This window comes from Vidua chalybeata, chromosome 30 (genome assembly GCF_026979565.1).
Source record: "Vidua chalybeata isolate OUT-0048 chromosome 30, bVidCha1 merged haplotype, whole genome shotgun sequence".
In the NCBI taxonomy this organism is placed as follows: domain Eukaryota; kingdom Metazoa; phylum Chordata; class Aves; order Passeriformes; family Viduidae; genus Vidua; species Vidua chalybeata.
Genome location: NC_071559.1, coordinates 1,142,925 through 1,168,574, shown reverse-complemented (window position 1 = coordinate 1,168,574; position 25,650 = coordinate 1,142,925). Strand labels below are relative to the sequence as shown.

The window sequence follows — 25,650 nt, the reverse complement described above, 5'->3', positions numbered from 1 at the left end:
GAATTCACAGCGAGCTCTCCTCACACATCCTCCCTCCCCAAAAGCTTTTCTCTGAAACGCTGAAGGGCCAGAGCAGTGCAGGCTCTGAGCTGCCTCACGTACAGGTCCAACAAATCCCAGCAAGCCGGAGCGCACGAAGGGCACTTCCCCCACTGGGGAGCCAGAGGAGTTCACAGGGATCACCTGCAACACAAGGGAGGACATTGAAGGCCTGAGGAGAGAAAAACCTTCCCAAACCACCCCAAAATTGTGGAGAAAAACCACGCCAAGAATTGCACTTCAAGTGAGTGAAGGGAAGAGGAGAAGGGCAGGGAACCCTCAGTACAGCCAGGGTGGGAGATGTTTATGTGGGGGTTCTGAGTATCTCTAACTGCAAGGAATTTTCCAGTGCATGTTTTTTAACACTTCAGTTACAAACCCAAGGGGTTGTACACCACCACCAGTTTTACACAGAAAATGGGGAAGGAAAGATGCATTCTGCTAGACATACCTCGAAAGTATTCTTTGTCACCCCTGCCAGCCCATAGTACATCATTCCTCCTGCTCTGGAGCTCACACAGATTTCACCAATCTCATCTGTTTTACAGAGCTGGGGTGGCCCATCTGGTTTCACTATACACATCATGCCTAGGACAAATCAGGCTTTGTTAGAAACAGCCCCCAAATTTTACCCTGTGTGAGAACTGACACATTTAATCGTGACAGAAATGACTGAGTCTGGCACTGCCCCACCTCTCCCACACCGAGGCTGATATGGGAGAGAATATTGACCCATTCTGCTCCTAAAACATCCCCAAAAACATCTCACATCAGCCTCCTGCCTGTTTTTACCTCCTGGCATCACGTGTCCGACGTCCTGGACCGTGAGAGCAGAGTTTTTATCTTCAGTGTTGACCCGAATCACACCGAAACTCAGCCCGTTCATGGACAGGATGGCTCTGCCTGGCAAAGGGGCTCCGGGGACTCCAGGCCTGGGGAGGACACAAAATGAATAAATATACTCCATCAGGCACCCAGGCTTGATGTTAGACTCAGATGGAGATGGCCCAGCAACAGGAAGAGTCTCAGTGTCTCTGCTTTGCATAATCATTTCAAACTGTGATGGCAGTAAGGATCCCCACCCAAATTTTCAATCCCGAAGGAATTGCGTTCCTGGGCACTGCAGCTCCTCTGCCAGCTCATTATCCCACCCCATGGCAAACCCCAGCTCCCAGGCCACGTGACTGCAGGGCTGTTTCTTACAGAAGGCAGCAATGGACAGGAACAAAGTATGAGAATGTCCAAATGATCTCCAATCTCATCTCAGATTCAGAACACCTCCCAGGCTGTGGCAACCAGGAGGAGGAAAAGCAGAGCTCAGGCACTGCTGAGCTGTCACACACCTCAGAAATCACTTGGATCTCAGGAGGGAGGTTTAAAGCTCAGCAACTTGAGTACCTGAGCGCACAGAGTAAATGTCAGAGGAGTTTATTACAGGCTTAAATCAACTCTGACCCAGCCAAGTGTGAAGAAAGCCCAGGCTGGATGAGTCAATCTGTTACCTCCGGATTGCAACGGTCATCGCTTCGGGGGAGGTGGCACAGGGACAGATCGCCTCTGGTTTGAGCCCATGGCTCTGGAACAAGCTCAGGAAGGCATCACAGGAGGAAACAGACCCTGGGAAGAAAGAAAAGATGCCACTAGGACTTCACAGATATTGATTTCATGCCCATCTGCAGGAAGGGTCAGGAGGAGGATTCGGGAAACTCCAGGAGGAAGCAGCCTCAGGTTGTGCTGGGGAGGTTTAGGTTGGACATGAAGGAAAATCTCCTCACTCAAAGGATGGTCAGGCACTGGAACAAGCCTAGACTGGATGTTCAGACATTGGATTCTGCCCAGAGCAGTGGTGGAATCACAATCCCTGGAGGGATTTAAAGGACATGTGGATGTGGCACTTGGGGACGGGGTTTAGTGGTGAACATGGTGCTAGGTTAAGGCTGGATTCAATGGTCTTAAAGGTCTTTTCCAGCCTGAACAATTCTCTGATTTTATAAACACTGCCCCCCACCCAACTCTCCCTTTCCCTGCTTTGCAGGACCTCTCACAGCCCAAAGGACAGCAACACAAAAACCTTGAAACACCCCTGTCCTGTGCCCAAGCACCAGGAGCCAGAGCCCTGCCCCAAAGGAGAGCTCCAGGAGCTGATCCTGATGCCAGGGGCTGCAGTGAGAGGCCTGGGCCAGGGCTGGGGCCAGGGCTGGGGACACTCACAGGGGTTGGCGCCATCGGTGACGATCAGCATCCGCAGGGAGCTCAGGCTCACGTCTCTTTGGTCCCGATGGGCCATCATGGCCCAGTGCAAGTCTCGACACTTCACCAGAGCAACTTTTGCTGCAGCCAACACAAAAACACCACCTCAGGACAAATCAAAGCTTTCCAAGAGTTGTTTTTGTATAACTCAAATAAGGAAGCTTTAAATAACTGAGACTGCAGTAACAGCAAAGCCAACACACAACAGCATCTGCTGTGGCACTGCCACCACCTGAGCCAGGGTCTGTCATCATCACAGCTCCTCCTCCAAAGGCCATAAATCATTAGCACCCTCTGAAAACCCTCAGGAAGGCCAGGGACCAAGGGCTCCTGCTGCACTCTACCATTTTGTTGGTTTCATAAAAGAAACTGGCTCCAAGTCACAAGATCCCCACCACTGACATGGCATTAGGACTTTGTGCACAGAAATAAATGGCAAAGTCCCCTGTCCTCCCAAGCTGTCACATTCCTGTTCCAACCTCTGGCAAGTTACCAATGCAAGGAGTTTTACAAGTGTCCACATGAGTGGGGGCTTAAAATCTCCCACTGAGTCTTACAGACACGAGTTCCAGCCCTGCCTGAGGATCTAGAAAATCATATCTAACACTGCAAAATAAAAATCAACTACCTTTGGACATTAGTGAAACTCCTGGCCCTTGAGATTTGTCATGGAAGAGCAAGAAGGATAAGGCATTTGAGATTTTAATGCCCCTCACTCTTGGATCCTGAGAACCCTGAGCTGAAGTTGTGGATCACCCCGAGTTACCTTTGTGGGCGTGAACCCTCTGCACCCACGAGAGAGGACAGGTTTTCATCACAGAATAGGGCACGCTGATAGTGTGCAGCTTGTTCATTACATTCTGAAAAATAGGAAAAAAAGTTGTTAGGAAAGGGATCACAAACTTTCATTGAGTTATTAGAAATAAGAGTCACCCTCAGTGCCCATCAACTTCCAGCCCATCAAGAGTTCACAGAGGTTTAGTCAGGGTGATTCTGTTGTTCCCCCAGAGAACTGCAGATCTGGCAGGGAGATAAATGTTTGTTTTAACAGGTAATGTTCCCAGCCATGGACTCAAATGTTACTGTTATCACAGAATCACTGAATTCTGGAATGGGTTGGGTTGGGAGGGACCTTAAAACTTACCCTGTCCCACCCCTGCTATAGCAGGGACACCTTCCACTATCCCAGGTTGCTCCAAGCCTCATCCAACCTTGCCTTGGACACTTCCAGGGATCCAGAGGCACCCACAGCTTCTCTGGGCACCCTTTGCCAGGGCCCCTCCACCCTCACAGGGAAGAATTTTTTCCTAATATCCCATCTAATAATTAATCTTTCATTACAGAGAGCTCTGGAACCAACTCACCGTTAGAATGCCATGCCAGAGCCCTGCATCCTTCTTAAAATCCAACACATTCACTATGGTTTCACCTGGGAAAAGAAAGGTGAAGCTGTCAAGTGCAACGTGCCAGCACAGCTGTGCCCATCATTTATGCTGGAATCTGCACATGGATGAACATCCCTGATCTGCCAGACCTGCCCCACGGGGCAGCCCAGGGCCCTGTTTGATTACAGGTGTTACTGATCACAGCTCCCTGTCATGCAAAATAACAACTGCACGTCCATTCCTCAGCAGGAACGCGTCCAGAAAGCTGCAAGGAAATCATATTTGGAAATCCAGCTGCCAGCTGGAAATCACATTCCAGCCTGAGATGTGCATCAGTGGGACAGGAAGGGTCTGAAGCTCGTTATGCACGAGCAGGGGAGGGGAGCCAGAGAACATCATTCAAGCCCTGACTCTCAGCAGTGATGGGAGCTCGAGTGATGGATTCTAAAAGGCAAACTTTGCATTTTAAAGCTCTATGACCTACAGCTCTATAAATAAGTTTCACTCATGGATGTAGGAATTAGCTTGATTTACCAGAATAAACCATAACCTACAGCAAAACTCTCTGGAACACCACCAGCACCTTCCAATCTCCATTTCTGGGTTACCCAAAAACCTCACAGGACCAGAACAGCCCCAGTCCCAGAAATTTTGGTATTTACACACTATCAGCTATGAAAGACATTTCTCTGGGAAGACATTTCTATGGGCCATCAGTGCAGTGAGAGGGGACTCGAGCTTGTTGGAAAAATGTTCAATTTTTCATTCACTTGCTCCTCTTTTGGTTCATCAGAACAGACTCAGTAACTTCATATCAATGATATAAATCCCCCTTTTTATTCCTCTTCATCATGGCAGTGAAAACGATGCAGTTTGGATTAAAAAAAAAAAAAACACAGCTAATTTTCACTTTCAGGGGGGAGAATTAATCTGCACTTTCAAATTTTCTTTATTTTTGGCAGTAAATATTGGTTACTCAGAGACAGCTGTTGAAGATGTGAGAGGCAACCACTTAATGCTGTCAACCTTTGATGCTCTGTGCCCTCACCCACCTTCAGAGTAGTTGCAGGCCTGAGACAAGGCTTGGCAGTGAGCCAGCATGGCCACACGGGACACGGTGACACCCATGACACTGCCCTCCTTGCTGGTCTTGTACTGCACAGGAGAGAAGTTAAAGGAACTTAAGGAAGAGAGAAATTAAGGAAGTTAAATCACAGAATCCACGTGAAAATTAAGTTTTCTCTCTGTGTGAAAGCTTAGACCCGAGGAGATGGTTATTGTGGTGGCACACATGGAAAATCTCCATGGAGATGGGAGAAAAAAATGAATGTGTGTGTGTTTATTTCACTGCCACTGCTGCTCATGACATCTCTTCCTGCTCCTGTAACAAACTGAAAAGCCAATCTGTGATTTCAGGATGGCTGAACCACCACTGAAACCACTGCAGTCCTGTGGGAAATGGATTTGTAAAGAATTTTTTTAATTTGATAGAAAGCTTACATAATTTTAGAGAATTTTAGTGAAAGATGCATTGTAGCAGGACCACGTAGGAAAAAATAAGAGGTGATTGGTGTTAGAAGTAATAGCAGCACTGTGTAGCAAAAGCTAACAAGCTGAAAAAGGTATTGCAATTTATCAGGTATTGTAACCAGAAAATAAGTTAGCTTCTGATAGAATAGCATTGAGTTTTACATCTCTTGTGTCTCACTATTCATCAAGACTGATAATAGGATAAAATCTTTTAAAACACCCCTCAATTGCCCTGTCTCAATAAAAGCTGAGAAAACCAATACAATCCCTTCTGGCACAGGAACAAAAATCAGCATTACTGCAAGAACAGAGGATTCCAACTGCTGCTGCCTCAAGCACTGGCAGGAATGGGAGTTACCAAGCACCACCTCAGAGCTCAGCTGTCTCCATCCCTCACTTTTTTGGAACAAAAACAATTCTCCAATTTATTCCAAGCAGTGCTCAAGGCCACGAAGGGATTCAAACCTGAAATGAGCTTCACAGCAGGATGTCCACAGTGCAAGGCTTGTTTCAGTGGCAGGAAAGTGGGAAGTTGAAGGGAGTGAGGTGAAACTATTCTCTCTCTCTGGTGATTAGAACATTAAATTCAGCTCACGGAAGGTGCCTTCTATTCCTCATTCACCACTTACCTCAATATATGCTGGCTCAGTTCCTGCTGCTGAGATGTTGGGCTGCCAGTCCTTGGGAGATTTGGAGAGATATTTTGAATCTGTCACAACCCATTTGAGTCTGGGCCAACCTGGAGCCAAAATTAAACGGTACATTAATATCAGGTTATTTATTGAGGGATTTATATTCTGCAAGAATACACTAAACCCCATCATTTGTCCAAGTTCAGTTACACAAGCAGAATTCCAAGCCAAGCCCAGCTACCAGCCAGAAGGTTCATCTCATTTCTCATCAGGGAGTTCAGTGGGCAACAAGGTACTTCCTCTCCTCAGGGAAGATCCCCGCAGCATTCCTAAATAAAGCCTGTGAATAAAAACTGCCTTGGAACCTGCCAAATGCCACTGAAGGGACCTGAGCACAACCCTGGCTTGGGAGGTGGTTCCTTGTGACCCCCAGAACACCAGAGCAGCTGTGTCAGACACCACAAACACAAATCCTACAACATTTTGCTGATGGGATCAGGAGTTGCCCCTTTCCTCCCCAAGTGCCTTCAGAGTCCTGACAGCTCCTTTCAGATGGTTCAGCTGCAGCAAAAGTACAATCAAAAGCCAATCTGTGACCAGCTCACCTTTAAACTGCACGATTTCTCCGTTCTGGGTTTTTGGGAGCCCTTTCAGACACACTTCAGTGGTGAGGGCCAGAGCAATCCCACAGCTCCCCAGCAGGAAACCAATCTGCTGCCCACCAGCATCCTGAGGGAACAGGGGAAAAGTCACTCCTGCTCAAAGATGACAGAAGTCAGCTTTCCCTTACCAAAATCCAAGGTCTGATAATGCTTTGGGGACAGGGGGAAGGAATGGCAAGGAAAAGAAGAAAACAACCCATTCCCACACAGGATCACAGAGTCACAACTGGAGGGACTTGGGCTACTGGGAAGTGTCCCTGCCCATGGCAAAGGATGGAACTGGATCATCTCTAAGGTCCCTTCCAACTCAAACCATGCTGTGACCCCATGAAATATGGCACTGGCAAGATTAAAATGCACTGGATGTGAAATCCAGGGGAAACAAGAGCTCCTGCCCAGCACCCAGGCATGGAGCTCACCCCATCTCCTGGCATTAATGGAAACCCAGATGCTGCAAAGAGCAATTGAGAGGCAAAAAAAAAAAAAAAAAAAATAAAGCAAAACATGTAATTACACTGGGATAACGAGACCTCTCCATCCCCTGGAGCCAATTTCTGTTGCACAACGATAAAATGAGGAGGCTCACTCAGAAACTGATTGGGCAAATACTGGAGAAGTTTGAATTTTGCATTTGGTTGCTATAGCAGTCTGTCACAGTGCAGAGAATGAAATCCAAGCTCTGTGAGTCCCTGAGTGCTCCCTGAGCTCATTGCCACCTCTCAGACCAGCTCCCAGCTCGTTCCCACCTCTCCTGCCATGATGTTTGCCATGATCCTGTTGTTTTTGTTTCCTCTTATGAAATCCTATAGTTGCACACAGTTCTTGACGCAGCAATAATACGGCAACAGTGCAAAAATTCTTGTAAGGGTAAATGAAAGCACTCTGTTGAGCCAATAATTTACAAAAAGTGCCTCAATGTCTTCAGGAACACTGAGCACCTCCAAGTCCAGCAAAATCAGAGCCTGGCAGAGCTCAGCAAGGCTGGACTGAGCCCCCTCCCATCAACCAGGGGGCAGATCCACACTTTAATCTGTTCTGTATGAATTATTTGTGATAAGGAAGTGAAGACTGCATCATTTAGGAGAATTGACCATCTCCAGCTGCTCAGCACAGCTCTGATCAATATGTTTTTCCATTTTTAAATGCCAATCCAAGCTCCCAAAAGTCCTTGCTGGTACAGAGCTGCTCAGGCAGCAGCTGGAGGCTGTGAAATGCTGTCAGAGGCTGATGGCCTGACTTGGTTTCCATCCCACATCACTCCTCCAAGTTCCATCAACGTTACCTTTCTGGTAAGAGGTACCTCTATAGGCACTGGGATCACTTCAGCCAGGAGACAGCCATAAAACGCCACCATGAACATCACGGGGTCGTTGTTGGGATACACAAGGGCTACCTGCAACCCACAAGTTCAAATTTCAAAATGCACATCTAGAGTGACTGGAACTCAGAAAACTTGGTGTTACTTCACACTCTTCCTCACACAGAATGTGTGGAATGTGCCTGAGCTCCTCACGCAGTGCCCAGGCACGTGAAGGTTCACACACAGCCAAGACACAGAGATCAAACCCTGCACTTCCCTCAGAGGTGTGTGCTCTCCCTCAAACATATTTCAAAACCCAGAGCCAAGAAGCTGCTCACAGAGGAGCCAGGACCCCTGAAAAATCACACCAACGTCCCAAGCAGGCTTGTCCCTGGGGTTAGAGTCTCACTGTGGTGTCTGTGGAAAGTTCCAGCCTCCAAACCCCTGGTTTTACTCCAGGGAGTCCCAAAGTCCTTACCCTGTCTCCAGGTTTTAACACGGGTTCGTTTTTGGTCCCCAGTTTATTGAGCAGGGTGTAGGCCAGCTTGAGACTTCTGCTCCACAGTTTGCCTGGAAGACAGAGAACAGAGACTTGCCGAGCTCTGGATCGAGCAGACAAGAGAACAGCTCCCACCTTGGCTTTTTTACCACTTACACTGCTCTGCCCACAACCCCGGCAAAGACCAGGAAGGTTTTTGCAACCCCTCTAAACCCACGAGCCCTGTGCTGCCTCCCCTTGAGCAGGGGAGGCTCAACTCACCGTATGTGAGGGTATAAACTGGTTTTCCTGTCACATCCAGGGCTGTCAGACAGGGACACTTGGCCTGAGTGGTTCCCCAGCGTTGCAGAGCTGCTTCCAAGGCAGGAGGCCAATTACAGACCACTCCCAGGGGCTCTCCCTTCACCGGGGTCATCTGGCGGCCCTCGGGCTTGGGCTGGTTGGGGTCGGGCTGGGGAACTGAGAAAATTCAATATTATTTCCAGTATCTATTGGTATTTCTAATATAATCCATTCGATATCATTTTATATATTATATATATAATAATCATATATATATTAGAATATATTATACATATATATTATATAATATATATTTTACATATATATTATATAATATATAATATATTATCTATTTTATGTATAATATATAATATATTATATAAAATTTATGTATAATATATTATATAATAATATTCATTATATATTTGCTATATAACTATAATATATATTATATATAATAATATAATATTTATTCTGTGATAATAATATATTATATATAATAATATATATTATATATTATATATTATATATTATTATATAATTATATATCTATAATAATTAAATATAATTTTATATATTTATATATTTTAATATATAGAAAATAAATAAAAATCTTCAAAAAATATATTATTTCTAATACAATCCAATATATATTCCCTGTCTTTGCCCATTCGTCACCTGACAGTTCAGCTTGAAATAAACTGAAAATAAGCCTAAAGGAAATGAGGAAAAGCATTTAACAGCCCATTCCATCCCATTTCCTGGGAGGTCTCGCACAGAACAAGACATCGTGAACTCAGGCTTCTCACAGGATGCTGTTCAAAGGTGTTCAACACATCAGTAAGGAAAGGAACACAGAAGTGCAGAAAAGAGAACCCTACAAAATAATTCTGGAACAGAATTACCAGTGACAACAACCCCCTTTGGGAAATTAATTAAAGAAGCCTAAGCAAACAAAGGGGGTTGAGAAATCTATTTAAATCTTTTTAAGAGAAGTTTTGTGTTGAGGAGGTCCCCCAAAGCTCAGCAGAACAGTGAATTACTTCAAGCACTGGTTTTGTGTCAGACTGCTCATGGAGGCTGCTGCAAACAGTGAATCTGAGTCAACCTTGAGAACAACAGCATGAAAAACTCAGCTCCCTGAGCACCCAACTGTAACAAATGTGCATAAAACTGTTATCTGTGCTATCACCTTCCACGATTTCTTCAAAATCATCCACAAAGAATTCTTTCAGGGGTGGTCTTTTAGGTCTTTTCAAGGTGTTCAGCAACTGCTGAATTTTTGTGGAGACTCTGCTGCTCACAGGAACACCTGGAGGGAAAGACCAGAGCAATGAGTGCCACGTCCAGTCCTTCTCTGGCCACCTCCAGGGATCTGGGGCTCCACCACCTCCCTGGGCACTTCCAAAGCCTGACCAGCCCATCCAAGAAGAAATTCCCCCTGAATGCCAACACCACAACTGCAGCACAGGAACATCTTCATGCCAACACCGAAACCATTCAGATTTTGTGAAGAGCTTAAATGAGATGATGACTCAGGAGGGACTGAGAGAGCTGAGGGTGTTTAGCCTGGAGAAAAGGAGACTCAGAGGTGACCTTATCACTCTCTACAACTCCCTGACAGGTGATTGTAGTCAAGTGGGGGTTGGTCTTTTTCTCCAAGCAGCACTGACAGAATGAGAGGACACAGCCTTGAGCTGCACCAAGGATAATATAGGTTGGATATTAGGGAAAAGTTTTTTACAGAAAGAGTGATAAAGGTCTGGAGTCACCATCCCTGGGTGTGTTTAAAAAGCCTGGATGTGGCACTGGGTGCCAGGGTTGAATTGAGGTGTTGGAGCTGGGTTGGACTCAATGATTTGAAGCTCTCTTCCAACCCAGAAATTCTGTGAATTCTGACATCAAGCAGACTTGGGAGAACAATTGGTGTGATTTAAGCCCTCTCTGGAGCCTGCTGCAGCTCCTGGGTGCCCCGAGGGTTCCGTACCATCTGCAGTGTCCATGAGACTGGAGCGGTTGGATCCCTTGTGCATCCCCTTCACAATCCCAGAGGGAGGGAGGTCGATGGCTGCCGGCCGCGCTGAGGGCGTGGAGGTAGTTGCTGTGACATCTGGAGGGACTGAGAAACTTTCTAGAAAAAGAAGAAAGCTGCTAAATACACCTTTTATTATCCCCCGCAACGAGCAAAGTGTCAGTCACCAGTTCCCAATAATCCTAAGGATTGAATGGGTTGGATGTATGGGAACCCTCATTAATGCTAAACACGCTGATTCCTAAAGGTTCAGCAGCTCTAGGAGAGGCACAGCATGTTCTGGAAACCAAAAACCAAAGGCACAAAGTTTTGTCCATGTCAGGAAAGTGCTTCAGCAAAACAGAATTCCTGTTTCTTGGTTTCTAACCTTGAAGCTCAATCTCTTGACATTCAGTACTGTAAAAAAAAAAAAGCAATTTTTTAAAAGTTTGAGATTCACGTGAGCTCTGAAACATCCAAAGTCCAGAACAAATCCCTCTCTCACCTATGCACTGATCTCTCTTGTTAGAATTCTACTATTTAGCTTTTTTGTGAGTGAGGGCTTTTGAAAACAAAACATGTGGGAATTTGATCAGCAAAAATTGTGTTGGGTTTCAATCCCTTCCAGCTGGGTGGTTACAGAGCTTGTCCAGCAGCTACAGAATGACTCCAATAAACAGTGAGAGCTGGGTCTTACTTCTGCTTCAAGTTGCAAGACACTGTCCTGCCTTTCAGCTGATGCTGCAGCTGCATCCTGCAGGAATTCTCCAGTGAACTGTCTCTTAAACAAGGGATTTTTGCTAATGTGGGGTTTCTTTACACAACCCAGCAGGTTCAGTCATCTGATAGGGCAAGAATATTCTATTCTGGCTTAACAGCACCAGCAACTGTTGCTTACAAAGGAAAAACCCAACAGTCTGAAACTATGGGTTGGGTTTTACAGATAGTCTGAAGTCAAATCCCAAATAATTCCCACTGACAGGGTTTTGTGGTTGATTCTGTGCTCATTTCCCTTCTTCTAAGGAGAAAAAAGAACTCATTTCTGCATCCCTTTGGAGACACAGTGGCAAGGAATATTTCTCATGCACTGAACTTCTAAAATCACTGGAAAGGACGTGGATTTGTACAATCCAAACATCTGCAGGACTTTTTATTGCTCGAGAGAAAGACAGAATTGTGTATGTGAGAGTTCTATTCATTTAAACTAGGTGTTAACACGGGATGAATGTGGCAAATAGAATTCTGACAAAGCTTCAAAGCTTCTATTTTTCGTAAGACACTAATTAGATTAGACAGTAGACATTCTGGAGGTAAAAAGCTGTGTTACCTTAATTCATTGCAAAAGGTAATATGGCCTTTTGCATGTTCCAACCAATTAAAAACAGCCTCTCTGCTTCAAAGACATTAATTATATTGACTACATTTTATGGGCAATCTCCTCAGTTTTCCATTTCAGGAAACAATTTGCATCCCAGCAAATAAACAAACGAAAATAACAGCAGTAAAAAGATAAATAAGTGAAAGATAAAATCACCAGCACTTCTATGCACTGCTTGCCCCAACCCAGTTAAGCAGAAGCAGAGAGCACATGAAATACAGACAATGTCCTACGGTGCAGGAATTTCCTCACCAGCAGCTAAAAAGGACAAACATACACAGAGCAAAAACAAACTTGGCCATTTCATACAGAAGCATCAGCAGCAAGGAGCACCTCAGAGCCTCAGAAAACTGAGCCTGGGGTATCCAGATCTGTAGATTTTGCTCCGTCTCCTCAGTACCTGGATGCTCTGGTTGTTCCTCAGACAGCCATGGAAGAGCTGGGCTAAAGCTTTACTCCTCTAACCCTGGTTTTTAATGACAGGCTCATTTGTTCACACACACAGCTGGATTTGGTTCTATTTCTTTCCTGATCTAATGCAAACAATAAACCATGGGGGCTCAGAGCAAAATGAGGATGTTAAACACAGCATTTCCCCACTCCACAGGCACAGACACCCCTAAGGGATTCATCAGGACACAGATGAAAATGCCACTTGCACTGGGCAGCTTTCTGCCCACGGGAGCTCCCAAGAGCTGGAGACATAAAGCAACACAGGACACAGAGAGTTGTGCCTCCTGCTCTGTCCACACTGTCCCTGGATTCTTCCCTGCTTCCAGAAGCTCCTGCTCCCCACTCTCCCTTTTACAACCACCTCAATCTTCTGAAATTCTTCAGGAAAACAACAACGTGACGGTGCAGCTCCAACCAATCCTAGCAAGTTCCATCAACACCAGCTAAACTCTTGCTCTGAATTTCCCTTCTGCAAGGGACAACTCCAGCTTTATCAACACAGTCTGAACTCGAAGCGGTTGTTCTGTTCGTACCCAGCTCCTACCTATTCGAGTATTGGCAAATACATCAGCTAGTGACCCACTGGTCCCTTTGCCTTCTCCATGGGAAAGTGTAGAGGATGCTGATGAGGATGTGGATGACCCCTGAACAGATCGGTTGATCCAAGACTCAGCATTCTGTAAGCTCTGGTGCAATGCAGCAGAGAGAGCAGCTTGGCGCCTGAGCGAGCCCTCGTCCTCGGAGGCGGAAGACGTGTCTGTGTGGAAGCAGAAAGAAAATCTAGCTGCTTAGGGAAAAGCACATGGCACTGAACACGCTCTTTCCAATCACATATCAACAGCACAGGCTTTCACAGGAAGATCTGTTTTCCACATCGGCCAAAACAGAGGTTAAAGCAGCAGAATTGTTGGTGGGAACACACTCACCCCTGTTTGATTCACCTCCTCAGACAACATCCTTCCCCTGGGGTCTCCAAGCCTAGAACTTAACTCTCATTACTTTCCCGTTCACATTCCATAATATTAGATGCTGTTTTGCCTAACTCTGGTTATTCTGAACTGGAGAGTGAGGGGTCAGGGTTGTTGTCAAACTGCAGAGTCCCAGGAACAAAGAAAACGCAGGAAACAACTGTGCCAAGGCCACAGCAGAAAATGCTTTTGTCTGGGCTCTAAATGGGGCCCTTTCAATTGCAGAAAACAAACAAAAAGCCCAACCCCAAAACAAAACAGAAATCTACAGCAAGGAACTGCTTCCTGTGTGTCCCAAAGAACAGATACCTCAGCTGTCCCAAAACTGTGAACTAATTATTTAATTACCATGAAGCAAGCACTCAGTTCTTGAGATGTTGAGTTGTACAGTGCTAAATGCAAACACACAGGTGGCTTTGCCCTAAAATTTAGGTGTTCTTCGAAGTGATTTTCTGCCTACACTCGAGTGGTAAATCAAAGCACTAAATCATGTCCTACCCACTTGCCAGAGTGGAACGGAGTTAGGAGCTGAGGCAAAGGCCTGACTCCAGCCATGCTGTGAGTGCTGACCTCGACTGGTGTGACTCCCCCAGCACAGGATGTGCTGCAGTCCTGGACAAGTGAGCACAGAGCTGAGACCCAAGCAGACACCAGGAACATGCACCAGCCCCCCGGAGAAAGGAAGGGAAAAAGGAAGTGTGGTAAAGCAGGAAATAGGGAGGAGGAGGAGGAGGAGGAGTGACGTGGCCTAGCAGAGCAGTTTCAGAGCTATGAATTCACCAGGAGACGTGGATTCATAACATTTCGGATGACTTTGTCAATCCAAATGGCTGCGATGCTTCTGCACAATGAGACACAACATAGAAGTGACTGCCAAAAACCACACGGACTCATTTGTCATCAGTGCATCCAGCTGCTGGAAAACAGAGGGTTATTGATATCTGCTGCACATGCATCGTGACAGACACCGTGTCACCCAGGGATTCTGCTGCAGCCAGCACGTGGCAGGGGTGAGAGAAGTCCTGCGAGTCGTGGAATCCCACCAGACCCCTCTGAGGTCCTTGCCCAGAAACAAACATTGCTTGCAAACCCTCCTCTTGTGTGCTGAGCATTAAACATTAATGAAATCATAGGTGTGAGGGAAGAAGTAGTGATCTCAGTCCAGACCTCAGCTCTGGCCAGTTTGAACCACATGGAACATCCCGAGCTGGACCCACAAGGACCATCCAAGGTCCAAAGTTGGACCCACAAGGACCATCCAAGGTCCAAAGTTGGACTCACAAGGACCATCCAAGGTCCAAAGTTGGACTCACAAGGACCATCCAAGGTCCAAAGCTGGACCCACAAGGACCATCCAAGGTCCAAAGTTGGACTCACAAGGACCATCCAAGGTCCAAAGCTGGACCCACAAGGACCATCCAAGGTCCAAAGCTGGACCCACAAGGACCATCCAAGGTCCAAAGTTGGACTCACAAGGACCATCCAAGGTTCAAAGTTGGACCCACAAGGACCATCCAAGGTTCAAAGTTGGACCCACAAGGACCATCCAAGGTCCAAAGCTGGACCCACAAGGACCATCCAAGGTTCAAAGTTGGACCCACAAGGACCATCCAAGGTCCAAAGTTGGACTCACAAGGACCATCCAAGGTCCAAAGTTGGACTCACAAGGACCATCCAAGGTTCAAAGTTGGACCCACAAGGACCATCCAAGGTCCAAAGTTGGACCCACAAGGACCATCCAAGGTCCAAAGTTGGACTCACAAGGACCATCCAAGGACATCCCAAGGATCCCACCACGTGGTTCTTTAAGAACTCCTGGAAGAGAGGTCACTTCCCAGCCCTGAGAGAGGACTGACAGAAGAGCTGCAGGACTGGGAGCACTGCAGCCCCTTGGTTTGGAAGGTGCATCCCTGGACAGTCCAGCACAGCCTTGCTGTAATAGAAACTGGCAGGATTCTAGGGGGTTTTAATGCAGAAAAGCTGATTTTTAAATGTTACAGTCTATTTTTATATAGTTTTTGAAGTTATTTGGTTTAATTGGCTAGTAACTTTTTTGCTACTCAATTTTTTGGTTAGAAGGTGTTTGTGTTAAGGCTTTTTCTTTCCACAGATGTCTATGTATTTTCTTTAAGGATTCTTACGAGTAGAATTTTCTTCTTCATAGGTGTCAACTGTTTTTTTACAAGAACAGATTGATACATAAATTGGTTTTTATAATTTTTTTCACATGGGAACTTAACAGCCTAGCTGTTAGTTTGACTTAGCTGAAGTAGTAGGCTTAAGTTATGATTTTACAAATATGTTATAATTATATAGAAATGATATTATAATGATTATAATATTTTAGAAATATTTTATTTATAACAAAAGAAAAAGAAATCATAAATTAAAATAATAAATAACTATTTTTAAAAATTAAATATACACATATTTTAAATAAATAAAATAATAATAATAAATACTATAAATTTTAAATAAATACATAAATAAATAAATAAATAAATAAATAAATAAATAAATAAATGTTTTCAGTTTTATTTTAAATAAGGTTTTTACCTATATGCCAGAGAGCCTCACCTGGGGGAGTGCAGGCATCTGCTGGGGACTGGACGAAGGTGGAGCGGCGCTTGGTGGGCATGGGCAGGGCCATCTTCTGCTCCTTGTGCTTGGCCAGCGCTGCCTGGACCGCTTCCGTGTGGATATCTGCGAGAGGGAAGAGCCTCAGCACCAGCACAGCACCACGGGGATGCCTCAAGATTTTAGTTTTTCTGGTTTTCAAACCCTGTTTAGTGCACAGCTCTGAATTCCATGTAAAGTGTAGTTAACTGTCTTCATGTTTTAGTTAGGCAAAACAATCCCTGTGGGACTGTGATCCAAGGACACCTTCAGGCCCCAAAAAATATGATCAAAAGTGAAGTTCCTCGGGGAGGAATCCCGGGGATTCTTGTCCCTGCCCTTACCAGATCGATAACGTTCATCTCTGGCTCCCCCTGAGCGAGCTCGGTGGAATTTGGATGAGGATGAGGAGGAAGATGCTGAGGCTGGAGCTGCAGATGGAGCGGGCATCTGAGGTCTGGATTCCTTCTGTAATGCTGGATCAACCCCTGGAAAACAGGGAGAGGGAAATAAAAGGAGCTTTTTTTTGGACCACACTTCTCCCATGACAGGGCTGTGCATGTCACGAAGCTGGTTTGTCACTCAGCGTCCCAGTGACCAGCTTGTTATTGACTGGGAAACCAATAATAAACCAGCAGCAAGAGCCTTTGCTGTTCCCATTAATCACAAACCCAAGGAGACCTCCAGCTGTCTGGTTCTGGCTTTCAGCACGTCCAGTGCGTGGCTTTATCATCCAAGAAAAGTTTGTTTTTCCCATTAAAACAGGAAGCAAAATAGATAATCTGATAAACAGTGTAATTTTACATAATTCAGCAAGAGCAACTCAGAATTGTTGCTACTGGAGGTTCAATTCTAAAATGAATCTGTGTGTCAGAGGGAAGTTTTGAAAACTAAAACCCAGAGGTCACCCAGCTGTAATTTCCTCCAGGCTGTCACCTGGAGTCATGCAAAACCAAGAGCAACTGTGTCTTCTGTATGTGCTGCTTCAGAATTCTCACAAACTACCAAAGGATCAGAGAAATGGAGTGGAAGCCACAAATCCTGAGCTTCCAATCCAGTTATGCCACTTTTGAGGTGTGTGGTTTTAGGTAAACAGCTTCAGGGGAGTGCCTCGAGCTCGGGGACTCGCAATAACAGCAAATCACCCTGAGCTAGCTGCAGGAATCTCCACAGGATCACAGAATTCTTCAGGCTGGAAAAGCCTCAAGACTGCTGAGTCCAAGCTGTGCTCCATCCCCACCTTGTCCCCAGCCCAGAGCACCAAGTGTCACCTCCAGTCCTTCCTTGGACACCTCCAGGATGGGGACTCCAAACCTCCCTGGGCAGCTCCAATTCCTGGCCACCCTTTCCATGGAGAAATTCCTCCTGATGTCCAACCCAATCCTCCTGAATCCCACTTGGCTCCACCCTCCTGTCAGGGAGTTGTGGAGTGAAAAGGTCCCACCTGAGCCTCCTTTTCTCCAGGCTGAGCCCCCCCAGCTCCCTCAGGAGTTCCCCAGCCCCCTCCCCAGCTCTGCTCCCATCTCTGGACATACCCCAGCCCCTCAGTATCTCTCTTGTAGAAAGACATTTTTTTAATTCCTCATCTTCCTTCATCCATCTCCCGTCCCTTTTAAAATCCCAAAGAGCAAAATATCAGTGGAATATTATTGACTGCTAGAGCAAACTAACAACCCACTTAGCTGTGGATTGTTCATGATTCTTTAAACCACCATGCCAAAAACTGAGAACCTTTATTTCTAGTGACAGAGGAGATCTCCTGCTAGCCAGAAATCCTCAAACCACATTAGGGGGACAAACAATTATTCCCCCTTTCCACTGGTGTTTTTTGGATATAGTAACACATATCAGAGTCCTTTATTTGCTTATCAAAACACATCCATCCCCTGTGCAAATGTGCAGGTGGCACAAAAAGCTGAATGGAAAAGGAAAAGAGATCTTTGTGGTTCAGGCACAGGATCTGAGCTCCAGAGCAAGATGATGAATTCAAAATCTCAGCTCACCCACATCCGAAAGCATCAACTTGTGCCTTTCCTGTCACTCTGGAACACACTCCATTGATAACCAGCTTAACATCTTTGTAGCATTTATTTGCCTTCACCAAACCCAGCCCGGTTTAATTTTGATCCAAAACCAACACGACTTCACAGACCAAACAGAAAAGCTTCATGTTTTCTGATCACTTGAGTATTTATGAATTCAGGCACCCACTAGATGTCAGCAGCAGATTTAGCACTATTTTAAATGAATTATTAAATTCATATTCAGTTCTCTTTCATAAGTCTTGTAAAAGCCTCTCATCTCTCTGCAGGGCATCACAGGGCAAATGTGACATTCCAGTTAGGAAGGGATCAGAGGTGGCTGAAGTGACATGACACACAGAGAACAAGCTCTTTGTTTCAATATTTTTCTCTGACATAATAACATGTTCCAGTGGCCTCACAAAGCGTTCAGACACAGAGGAGGAAAGAGTGAAAATCACTGATGGTTACACAACAAAGCAGCACAAGGGAACCAAGCCTGGCAGGTGACAGGTGATTTATTCAGTGCTCCCTTCAGAATAATCCTGCTACAGCTGCACTTTCTGCTGGCAGAAACATGACAAATATGACAGAGAGATGAAAAATGAATTATTTCAGATTGGCTTTGAAGGATGCCATGGATTTGTTGACTGTCTTTAGTTTCTAATGAGAATTGACTGCTTTGTGATTGCTGTGTTTTGGTGAAGGGCCAACGATTTACAGATCCAGAACCATTAGAAGATCAACAAGGATAAATGTTTGCATGAATAACAAGGAGAGCAAGTGCCACATGCACAAGGAAGCAGCTGCAAACCTGTCACTCCACTGTCTGCAAACAGAATGGAGCAGCAGTGCTGGGGCTGGACTGGCTATTCATTGAAGATGTTTTTTTGTTTTTTTTTTCCAAGCTACATACCCATAAAAACATGGAAATAACCAGCTTGAGCCTCCAGGGTTTCCAGGGCAGCCTGAGCACACTCCCAGAATCCAGGGACACCTGGCCCAACTCCATGGGCTTCATTTGCTGTGCTTGCTGCTGACCCCATCATGGAGAACTCCCTGGAATTAGGGACTTCAGATTTTGGGATCTGCAGGTTGCAGAGACTTTACAGAAGTTAACAGTTAGATGGATCTTAATGGATATTGCACCAGGAAAAAATGCATCTTTAGGTAATTAACAGTGCTGCCTTAACTCCTGAATGAGGAGGCAAGCTCCCAGAGGCCATGTGAATGGAGGGCAGATGGAGCAGCAAGAATCTCCTAAATGATCCTGCTGACGTGCCCTGACACGCCACCTCCCCTCCCTTCCTCTCATTTCACATCCAAGAAACGGAGACACTCCATCAGCCAACACCAGTCCAGTGCTCACAGAAAATGCCAGCACTAAGTATTTTGTTGGTGGTGGTGGTGGTGGTGTGGACTAAATGAATTTTCCTCTCATTACCAAGGTGACCTGATTCCGAATCCCTCACGCATGACTTCCACGGGGTTTTTCCAACACGAGGTTCCCAGACACTGGGGCAGCTGGGTGTGAGATGGATAAAAAGCTGCAGAGCTGGGCCGGAAGAGCAATCAAACCTCCGGGTTAATTGGTGACCTCCATCATCCCAGGCTTCTGCCTGGACCTCGGCTCTGCTGGCAGCTCTCTAAGCCCCACAATTAACACAGCAGAGCCCCCTCTTGCCAAACACTTTTTTCGCCTCCTAATTAAACATTTTCTGAGACAAATCAAACATGTGCACAGTGCCAGGGTTGGGGCCAGGATTGTATCATCTTCAGACTCCAGAATACCCGGGATAAAAGCAGGGCTGCCAAGAGTTCCTGAACTACCCAAGGATTCCCCATTTCCTCCTCAGGCTCGAGATCACCACTGGAACAAATGCTAGCCTGAGGACTATAAAACCTGCTCAACAAATACCTACTTATCAACAGGGATTAGTCATGTGTATATTAGTTTTTGGTTTCTTTAAGTACCAGAAATAGATTTGAAAAATTAGGCAGCAACCAAGTTGCTGAGATTCCCATCATATCCTGCTCCGGGGAGTCCTCAGCACTTGGAGAGCTGTTTGCAACAAAATCTCCATTTTGAAGGCTAAATTACATTTTTGCTTGCCTTGCTCCCTTCAGCACCTGGCTCAGACAGAATACACTGTATAAAACTCAATCTCAAAGAGCCTCACCTTGAGATGAATAAACAACCAAATCCAATCTGAAAACCAGCTGGAGAGCAGGAACAGGGCAGCGGTTCAGGGTGGGAGAGTCAGGAAGTTGCCACATGACAACTTTTATTTTCCCCCATCAAGTGCCTGAAGGGAGCTGCTGTCATTTCCCTCCAGTCCCGTGGTGTTGATGGGCAATAAATGCACTTTGAGGCTTTATCAATTTTTTTTTTTGGCAGTAGACCAGGCTCAGTAAATTCCAGTAGGTCCATTCAGGACTCCCTGGCATATCCAGTCACTGCCCAAAATCAGAACCAGACACATCAGTTTTTAATGGCTGAACATCTGAGCAGATCAGTAACAATTATTCCGAGTAAGCCCCAAAATAATGATTAGCCACACATTCAGCCACGTCCTTCAGTTTACAATTATATATAATTATCCCACATACAACCAGCTGAGCTGCTCTGGATCTCTGAACCAAAGGAAACAATTGTACCCAAAGGACGTGACTTCAGCTACTCTGGCAAAATAAAGCAACAAATTATAAAAATCCTAATGTTTCTCCAACAAGGCATTAAGATGGCTGAAGGACACAGCACAGACATTCTGGAGAATGTTTCCAGAATGGTTCTTGAGGATCTTCATGACTGATCCTTGCGTTCCCAAGAGCCAAGGGAGTGGGAGGTGATTCCAGCCAAAACAAGGACCTACCTTGGGTTTGTGGAACATATGGAGCCAGCAGCTTTGCTCTCTTCTTCTCATACCCCTTCTGTGTGATGTCCCCTAAAAAAAAGCAAAGAAACCTCATTTAATCACATTGGAATTTTGCAATTTGAGGTCTGCTTGCTTTTTTTTTTTTTTGCAGTGCCATGAAGGTTTCACCTGAACACAGCAGAAGAAAACCTGAAACTCAATAAATCTGAGCACATTAGGATTTCAAAGCTCCGTATTACAGAACTTCTGCAGTTTCCCTTGGGATCAGAGACCTACACTATCCACTATTTAAATGCAATAACTTGGATCACAGCAGCTATCTAAATGGAATATCAAAGCAGTGAAAAACTAAAAAGGGAAACTGGGAATGCATGAAAATATTCTGTAACCACAAAACAACTTATGTGAACAAAGTGGGATAATTCCCAACCAAGAAGGTGAAGGGGAAACTCAGAGCCTCATCTTCAACTAATCAAACAGCAAACAAAGCGAGTCCACTCCAGCAGCTGCTTAAGGGATCTCCAAAAACTGAGGCAAGGATGGACATGATCCAGGTGCCAGGGCCTCACCACCCTCACAGGGAGGAATTTCCTCCATATATGTAAATGAAACTTCCCCTCTTTCAGGCTGAACCCATTCCCCCTGTCCTGTCACTGCAGCTCCTGATCAATTGTCCTTCTCAGCCTCCCTGTAGCCCTTTCAGGCACTGGAAGGTGCTGTGAAGTCTCCACATCACCTTCTCTTCTCCACGCTGAACGTTCCCAATTCTCCCAGCCTGTCTCCAGTCCCTTTTTTATCAAGCTCGTGGCCTCCTCTGGACTTGCTCCAACAGCTCCACATCCTTCTTATGGTGGGGGCCCCAGAACTGGACAGAAGGCTCCAGGTGGGCTGTCACAAGAGCAGAGCAGAGGGGGAGAATCCCCTCTGGAGTGATTATTATTAGAGTGATTACTCTAGAGACCAGAAAAAGCATTTGTAAACTTTTCCCTCTTTTAAAAAACTAATCTGTCTGATCCTGGAGATGCACCATCTGGCTGCTGTCTTTTGTTTTAATTTCTCACATTACATCAGAACCACAAGAAAGACTGGAACCTTGGAGGGATTAAAACAAACAGCCCTGCAGCGTTTCAAGCCTCCTCGCAGCCTGCCCAGCACTCACAACCTCCCATCTCCCAGAGATGGGGAGCCATCAAACACACAGCACTAAGAAAACAGAATTATTTGGTATCAAGCTAAAGTCAAGCCACAGTTACAAGATGACAAGAAGTGAGTGATCACAAACAGGATGTTTTCTTTGCTGTGAGCCCAAACGGAGAGGGAGCAGCCTCAGCCTCAGAGCAGCTACAGCCGCAGGGTTTGCCCCAAACAGGATCCTCCTGCCAGTCCCCTCCACACCACAAAAGGGGATTACAGGCTTCAGGCTCTAAGCCTCCCAACACCACCAATGTCTGCTACAACATTCCAGCTAAGTGCCCAGTTTGGTTCCAAAGGTAATTTGTGAAATGCCTGGAAAGGGAACGGGCTCCACTCCTTAGTGCTGGGCACTCGAACATCAGTGGCACTTCAAACACCGAGACCAGGAGTTTCAGAGCTGGAGTGGGACTCAGATTGACAGAGGTTTAGATAAGATATGGGGGAGAAGCTCCTCCCTGTGAGGGTGCTGAGGCCCTGGCACGGGTTGCCCAGAGAAGCTGGGGCTGCCCAGTCTCTGGAAGTGTCCAAGGCCAGGCTGGCAGGGCTTGGAGCAACCTGGGGTAGTGGAAAGTGTCCCTGCCCTTAGCAAGGGTGGAACAGGATGAGCTTTAAAGTCTTTTCTAACCCAAACCATTCCATGATTCCATCCTCTGACTCGTGCTGCTCAGGGCAGGGTGTGCATCTGCACACAGAATTTTATCTCACTCCTCCAACACTACGTTTGAGTCAGGGCCCAACAAGTCCAAACAAATCCAGCAGCTGAAAAGGAGAATGTCCACGCTGCAGGGAAATGCCAAGCCGAGCAGTAATTGCAGTGCCTGGCTGCAATGCAGAGCTCAGGTGACACCCTGCTCACCGGACAGGGAGAGGGACACGTCCAGCTGAGCTCCAGCGTGCCCAAGGACCACGTGCTGAGCGACTGCAGGGGCTTCAAAACCCACCAGCTCTGCCTCCACTTTCAGAGGCAGTTTTCAGAGAACTGTGGAATGTCCTGAGTTGGAAGAGACCCACAAGGATCGTCCAGTGCAGCTCCTGGCCTTGCACAGACGCCCCAGCAATCCCACCCTGGGCATCCCCGGCAGTGCTGTCCAAGCACTCCTGGAGCTCTGGCAGCCTCGGGGCTGTGCCCATTCCCTGGGGAGCCTGGGCAGTGCCAGCAGCCTCTGGGAGAAGGATCTTTTCCTGATATCCCTCCCCTGGCAGCTGCACTGGTTCCCTCGTGTGCTGTCCCTGGTCACAGGGAGCAGAGACCGGAGCTGCCCCTCGGGATGAAGCTGCAGCCCCCCATGAGTCTCCCCTCAGTCTCTTCTCCCCTCTCCTCTTCCCCAGAGCCCTGAGCCACTCCTCCAGACCCTGCCCCATCCCCTTGTCCCTGCTTTGGACCCTCTCCAACAGCTTCAGATGTTTTTTGACAGAGGTGAGGCCAGCCCAGAGCAGAGTGTGACCATCCCCTCCCTCGCCTGGCCAGTGACACTGGCCCTGGTAGCCCCCAGGACAAGGTGACCCTTTGGGCTGCCAGAACACTCATGTCCATTTGGGAGGCACAGGGAGCCAGGGGATGGAAAACACAGGAAAACACTGCAGGAAAACACAGGTACACAGCAAGGGGAGGGATTTCTCCTTATAAAAGCCAACCCACAGGTTTGTTCAGAGCTTGTTATTCTGTGATTAATTTCTCCACAAGATTTAATTGTACTCTTCTCATTGGTGGTTACACACTACATATAATGAAACATTTGCCACAGAAAATTGTTGGAGTTACTAAGGAATACAACACATACAAATAATGTAAGTACATTATGAACAAATACCAGAACTTTAAGTAGTACTAGCACCCCATTCTGTTTCACATGCTGGGAAGCAGAGAATTCTCTCTAATTACTTGTTCCATATTAATATCCCACCAATAAAACAAACCCATCCACACTGGAATGGAAGCAGTATGGTTCCTGGGCTTGATTTGGAAAGCTGAAGCCAAGGTGAGATCCTACTGAGAAAAAGAAGCTAACTCAGGCCACAACACTGCCTGCAACCTCAACTGCCATGTGGTGCACACCGTTGATATTATTGCTGTAAAAAGGATTCTCTGAGCATAAGCCAATAAAAAAATAAAGCCTAATGCTGTTTGGCAAAGGCAGGGAAGTTCCAAGGAGAAAAATTCAAGCAATAAATATAAAAAAGCTGATAGGTTCCTGGGACTCCCTGGCAGCGTTCTGTCTTCCTAGTGCTGAATTTCCAATTCCATCTGAATTTTTATGTTGTTATAATACAAAAAAAAAAACAGATCAACCATTATTTTGACAAACAGATTGACAGTCTCAAACACCTGCACAAGATTTGAAAATGTAAAGCCTCAGTTTTGAGACCAGCCCTACTGAAGTGGAACTGGGCAGCAGGGACTGAAAGGTTTGGGGAAGGAGATAAATCTGAGTTCTTTCTGGAGCACCATCCACGCAGGTGTGAACCAAACCACAATTACCTGAAATAAAGCTCCAGCAAGACACAGGGATTGTCCTCTTGGGAAAGACCTCATGTGCAGGCATGGGTGGCAGGTGTAGTCACCTCATGGACGTGATGATTTGACTACTGAAACCACAACTGTCATAACCAAATTGGCACAGCCAGCCTTGGGAACAAGCGTGCCTTTGACACACGGCACAGGTGGAATGAAATTACTGAATAAAGCCTCTTTTCTGGTCACGCAGAGTCCAAATTTGGTACCAATCCACTGACACAGACACAAAAGAATCACTAAGGGAGAAGTTTTCTTTCACCCTATTCCTTTTCTGCTGAACTACAGGAAATGGAAATGGCGAGATCTGGACACAAACATGGATTTCCTCATGGAATATCATAAATTACAGCCACAGGAAGAGCACCAGGACAATAGGGCTGCAAACTCTGGAACCATTCACTCCTCTGACATAAACCTGGTCAATCATTAACACCCTTCCACAAATAAAACACTCTGTGACACTTGGGGTGCTAAATTCTCCCAGAGAGCTCAAAACCCACCCTGAGAACCACAACCCCTCTCCAGGCAGATGCAAGAAAGGGCACCACAAAGAAACACCAGCAAAGCAAATGAGAGCTGATAATTTGGCTATAAAATGGTGTTTGTTCATTCCCAAGGAAGAAATTAAAACACAAACAGCGTTGAGACTCTCCTGGCTCCCTCCCAGCCACCACCCATTTCTGTTCCGTTCACTCTGGATTTATCTATATCCGCAGTGAGCTGAGGCTGAGCCTCCCCAGGCTGAGGCCCTGCCCAGGAAATGGGGTTCTGCTCAAAGGGAAGCAGCTTTAGGGGTTTTAGAGGAGAGATGAGGGTGAGCTGAGCTGCTGTGCTGGAGGAAGAGGCTCTTCTTCCTTCCTGCCACCTCTGCTGCAGCGACAGCTCCGGTGCAGCGACGTCTTCAGCTTCCCCAGGTAACCAGTGCCCTGGAACAAACCAGGTGTAAACCCCCCCCTCACCACTACAATCATCATCTGATTCTCCTGATTTCTTGGGAGGAAATATAGAATCGATCCTCATTGCACAAATCCAGCTGGAA

The 25,650-nt window shown here is 46.2% G+C and overlaps 1 protein-coding gene across 2 annotated transcripts in view; it reads right to left on the bottom strand.

The window, feature by feature from the left end:
- Positions 1–25,650, bottom strand: part of DIP2B (disco interacting protein 2 homolog B) — a 64,645-nt gene that overhangs the window by 17,175 nt on the left and 21,820 nt on the right. The window contains exons 2-20 of one of the 2 annotated variants that reach the window (XM_053967407.1): positions 20,900–20,971; positions 16,350–16,493; positions 15,967–16,092; positions 12,966–13,178; positions 10,567–10,710; positions 9,772–9,891; positions 8,559–8,756; positions 8,277–8,368; positions 7,781–7,891; positions 6,442–6,565; positions 5,834–5,943; positions 4,727–4,829; positions 3,654–3,718; positions 3,056–3,149; positions 2,251–2,370; positions 1,542–1,656; positions 832–971; positions 491–627; positions 103–183 (exon numbers count right to left, since the gene is read on the bottom strand). In XM_053967407.1, the coding sequence (XP_053823382.1) occupies positions 103–183; positions 491–627; positions 832–971; positions 1,542–1,656; positions 2,251–2,370; positions 3,056–3,149; positions 3,654–3,718; positions 4,727–4,829; positions 5,834–5,943; positions 6,442–6,565; positions 7,781–7,891; positions 8,277–8,368; positions 8,559–8,756; positions 9,772–9,891; positions 10,567–10,710; positions 12,966–13,178; positions 15,967–16,092; positions 16,350–16,493; positions 20,900–20,971 (2,309 nt within the window). Of the gene's footprint in view, positions 1–102; positions 184–490; positions 628–831; positions 972–1,541; positions 1,657–2,250; positions 2,371–3,055; positions 3,150–3,653; positions 3,719–4,726; positions 4,830–5,833; positions 5,944–6,441; positions 6,566–7,780; positions 7,892–8,276; positions 8,369–8,558; positions 8,757–9,771; positions 9,892–10,566; positions 10,711–12,965; positions 13,179–15,966; positions 16,093–16,349; positions 16,494–20,899; positions 20,972–25,650 lie in introns of those variants that run through there. The other variant, XM_053967408.1, reaches the window with a different exon arrangement.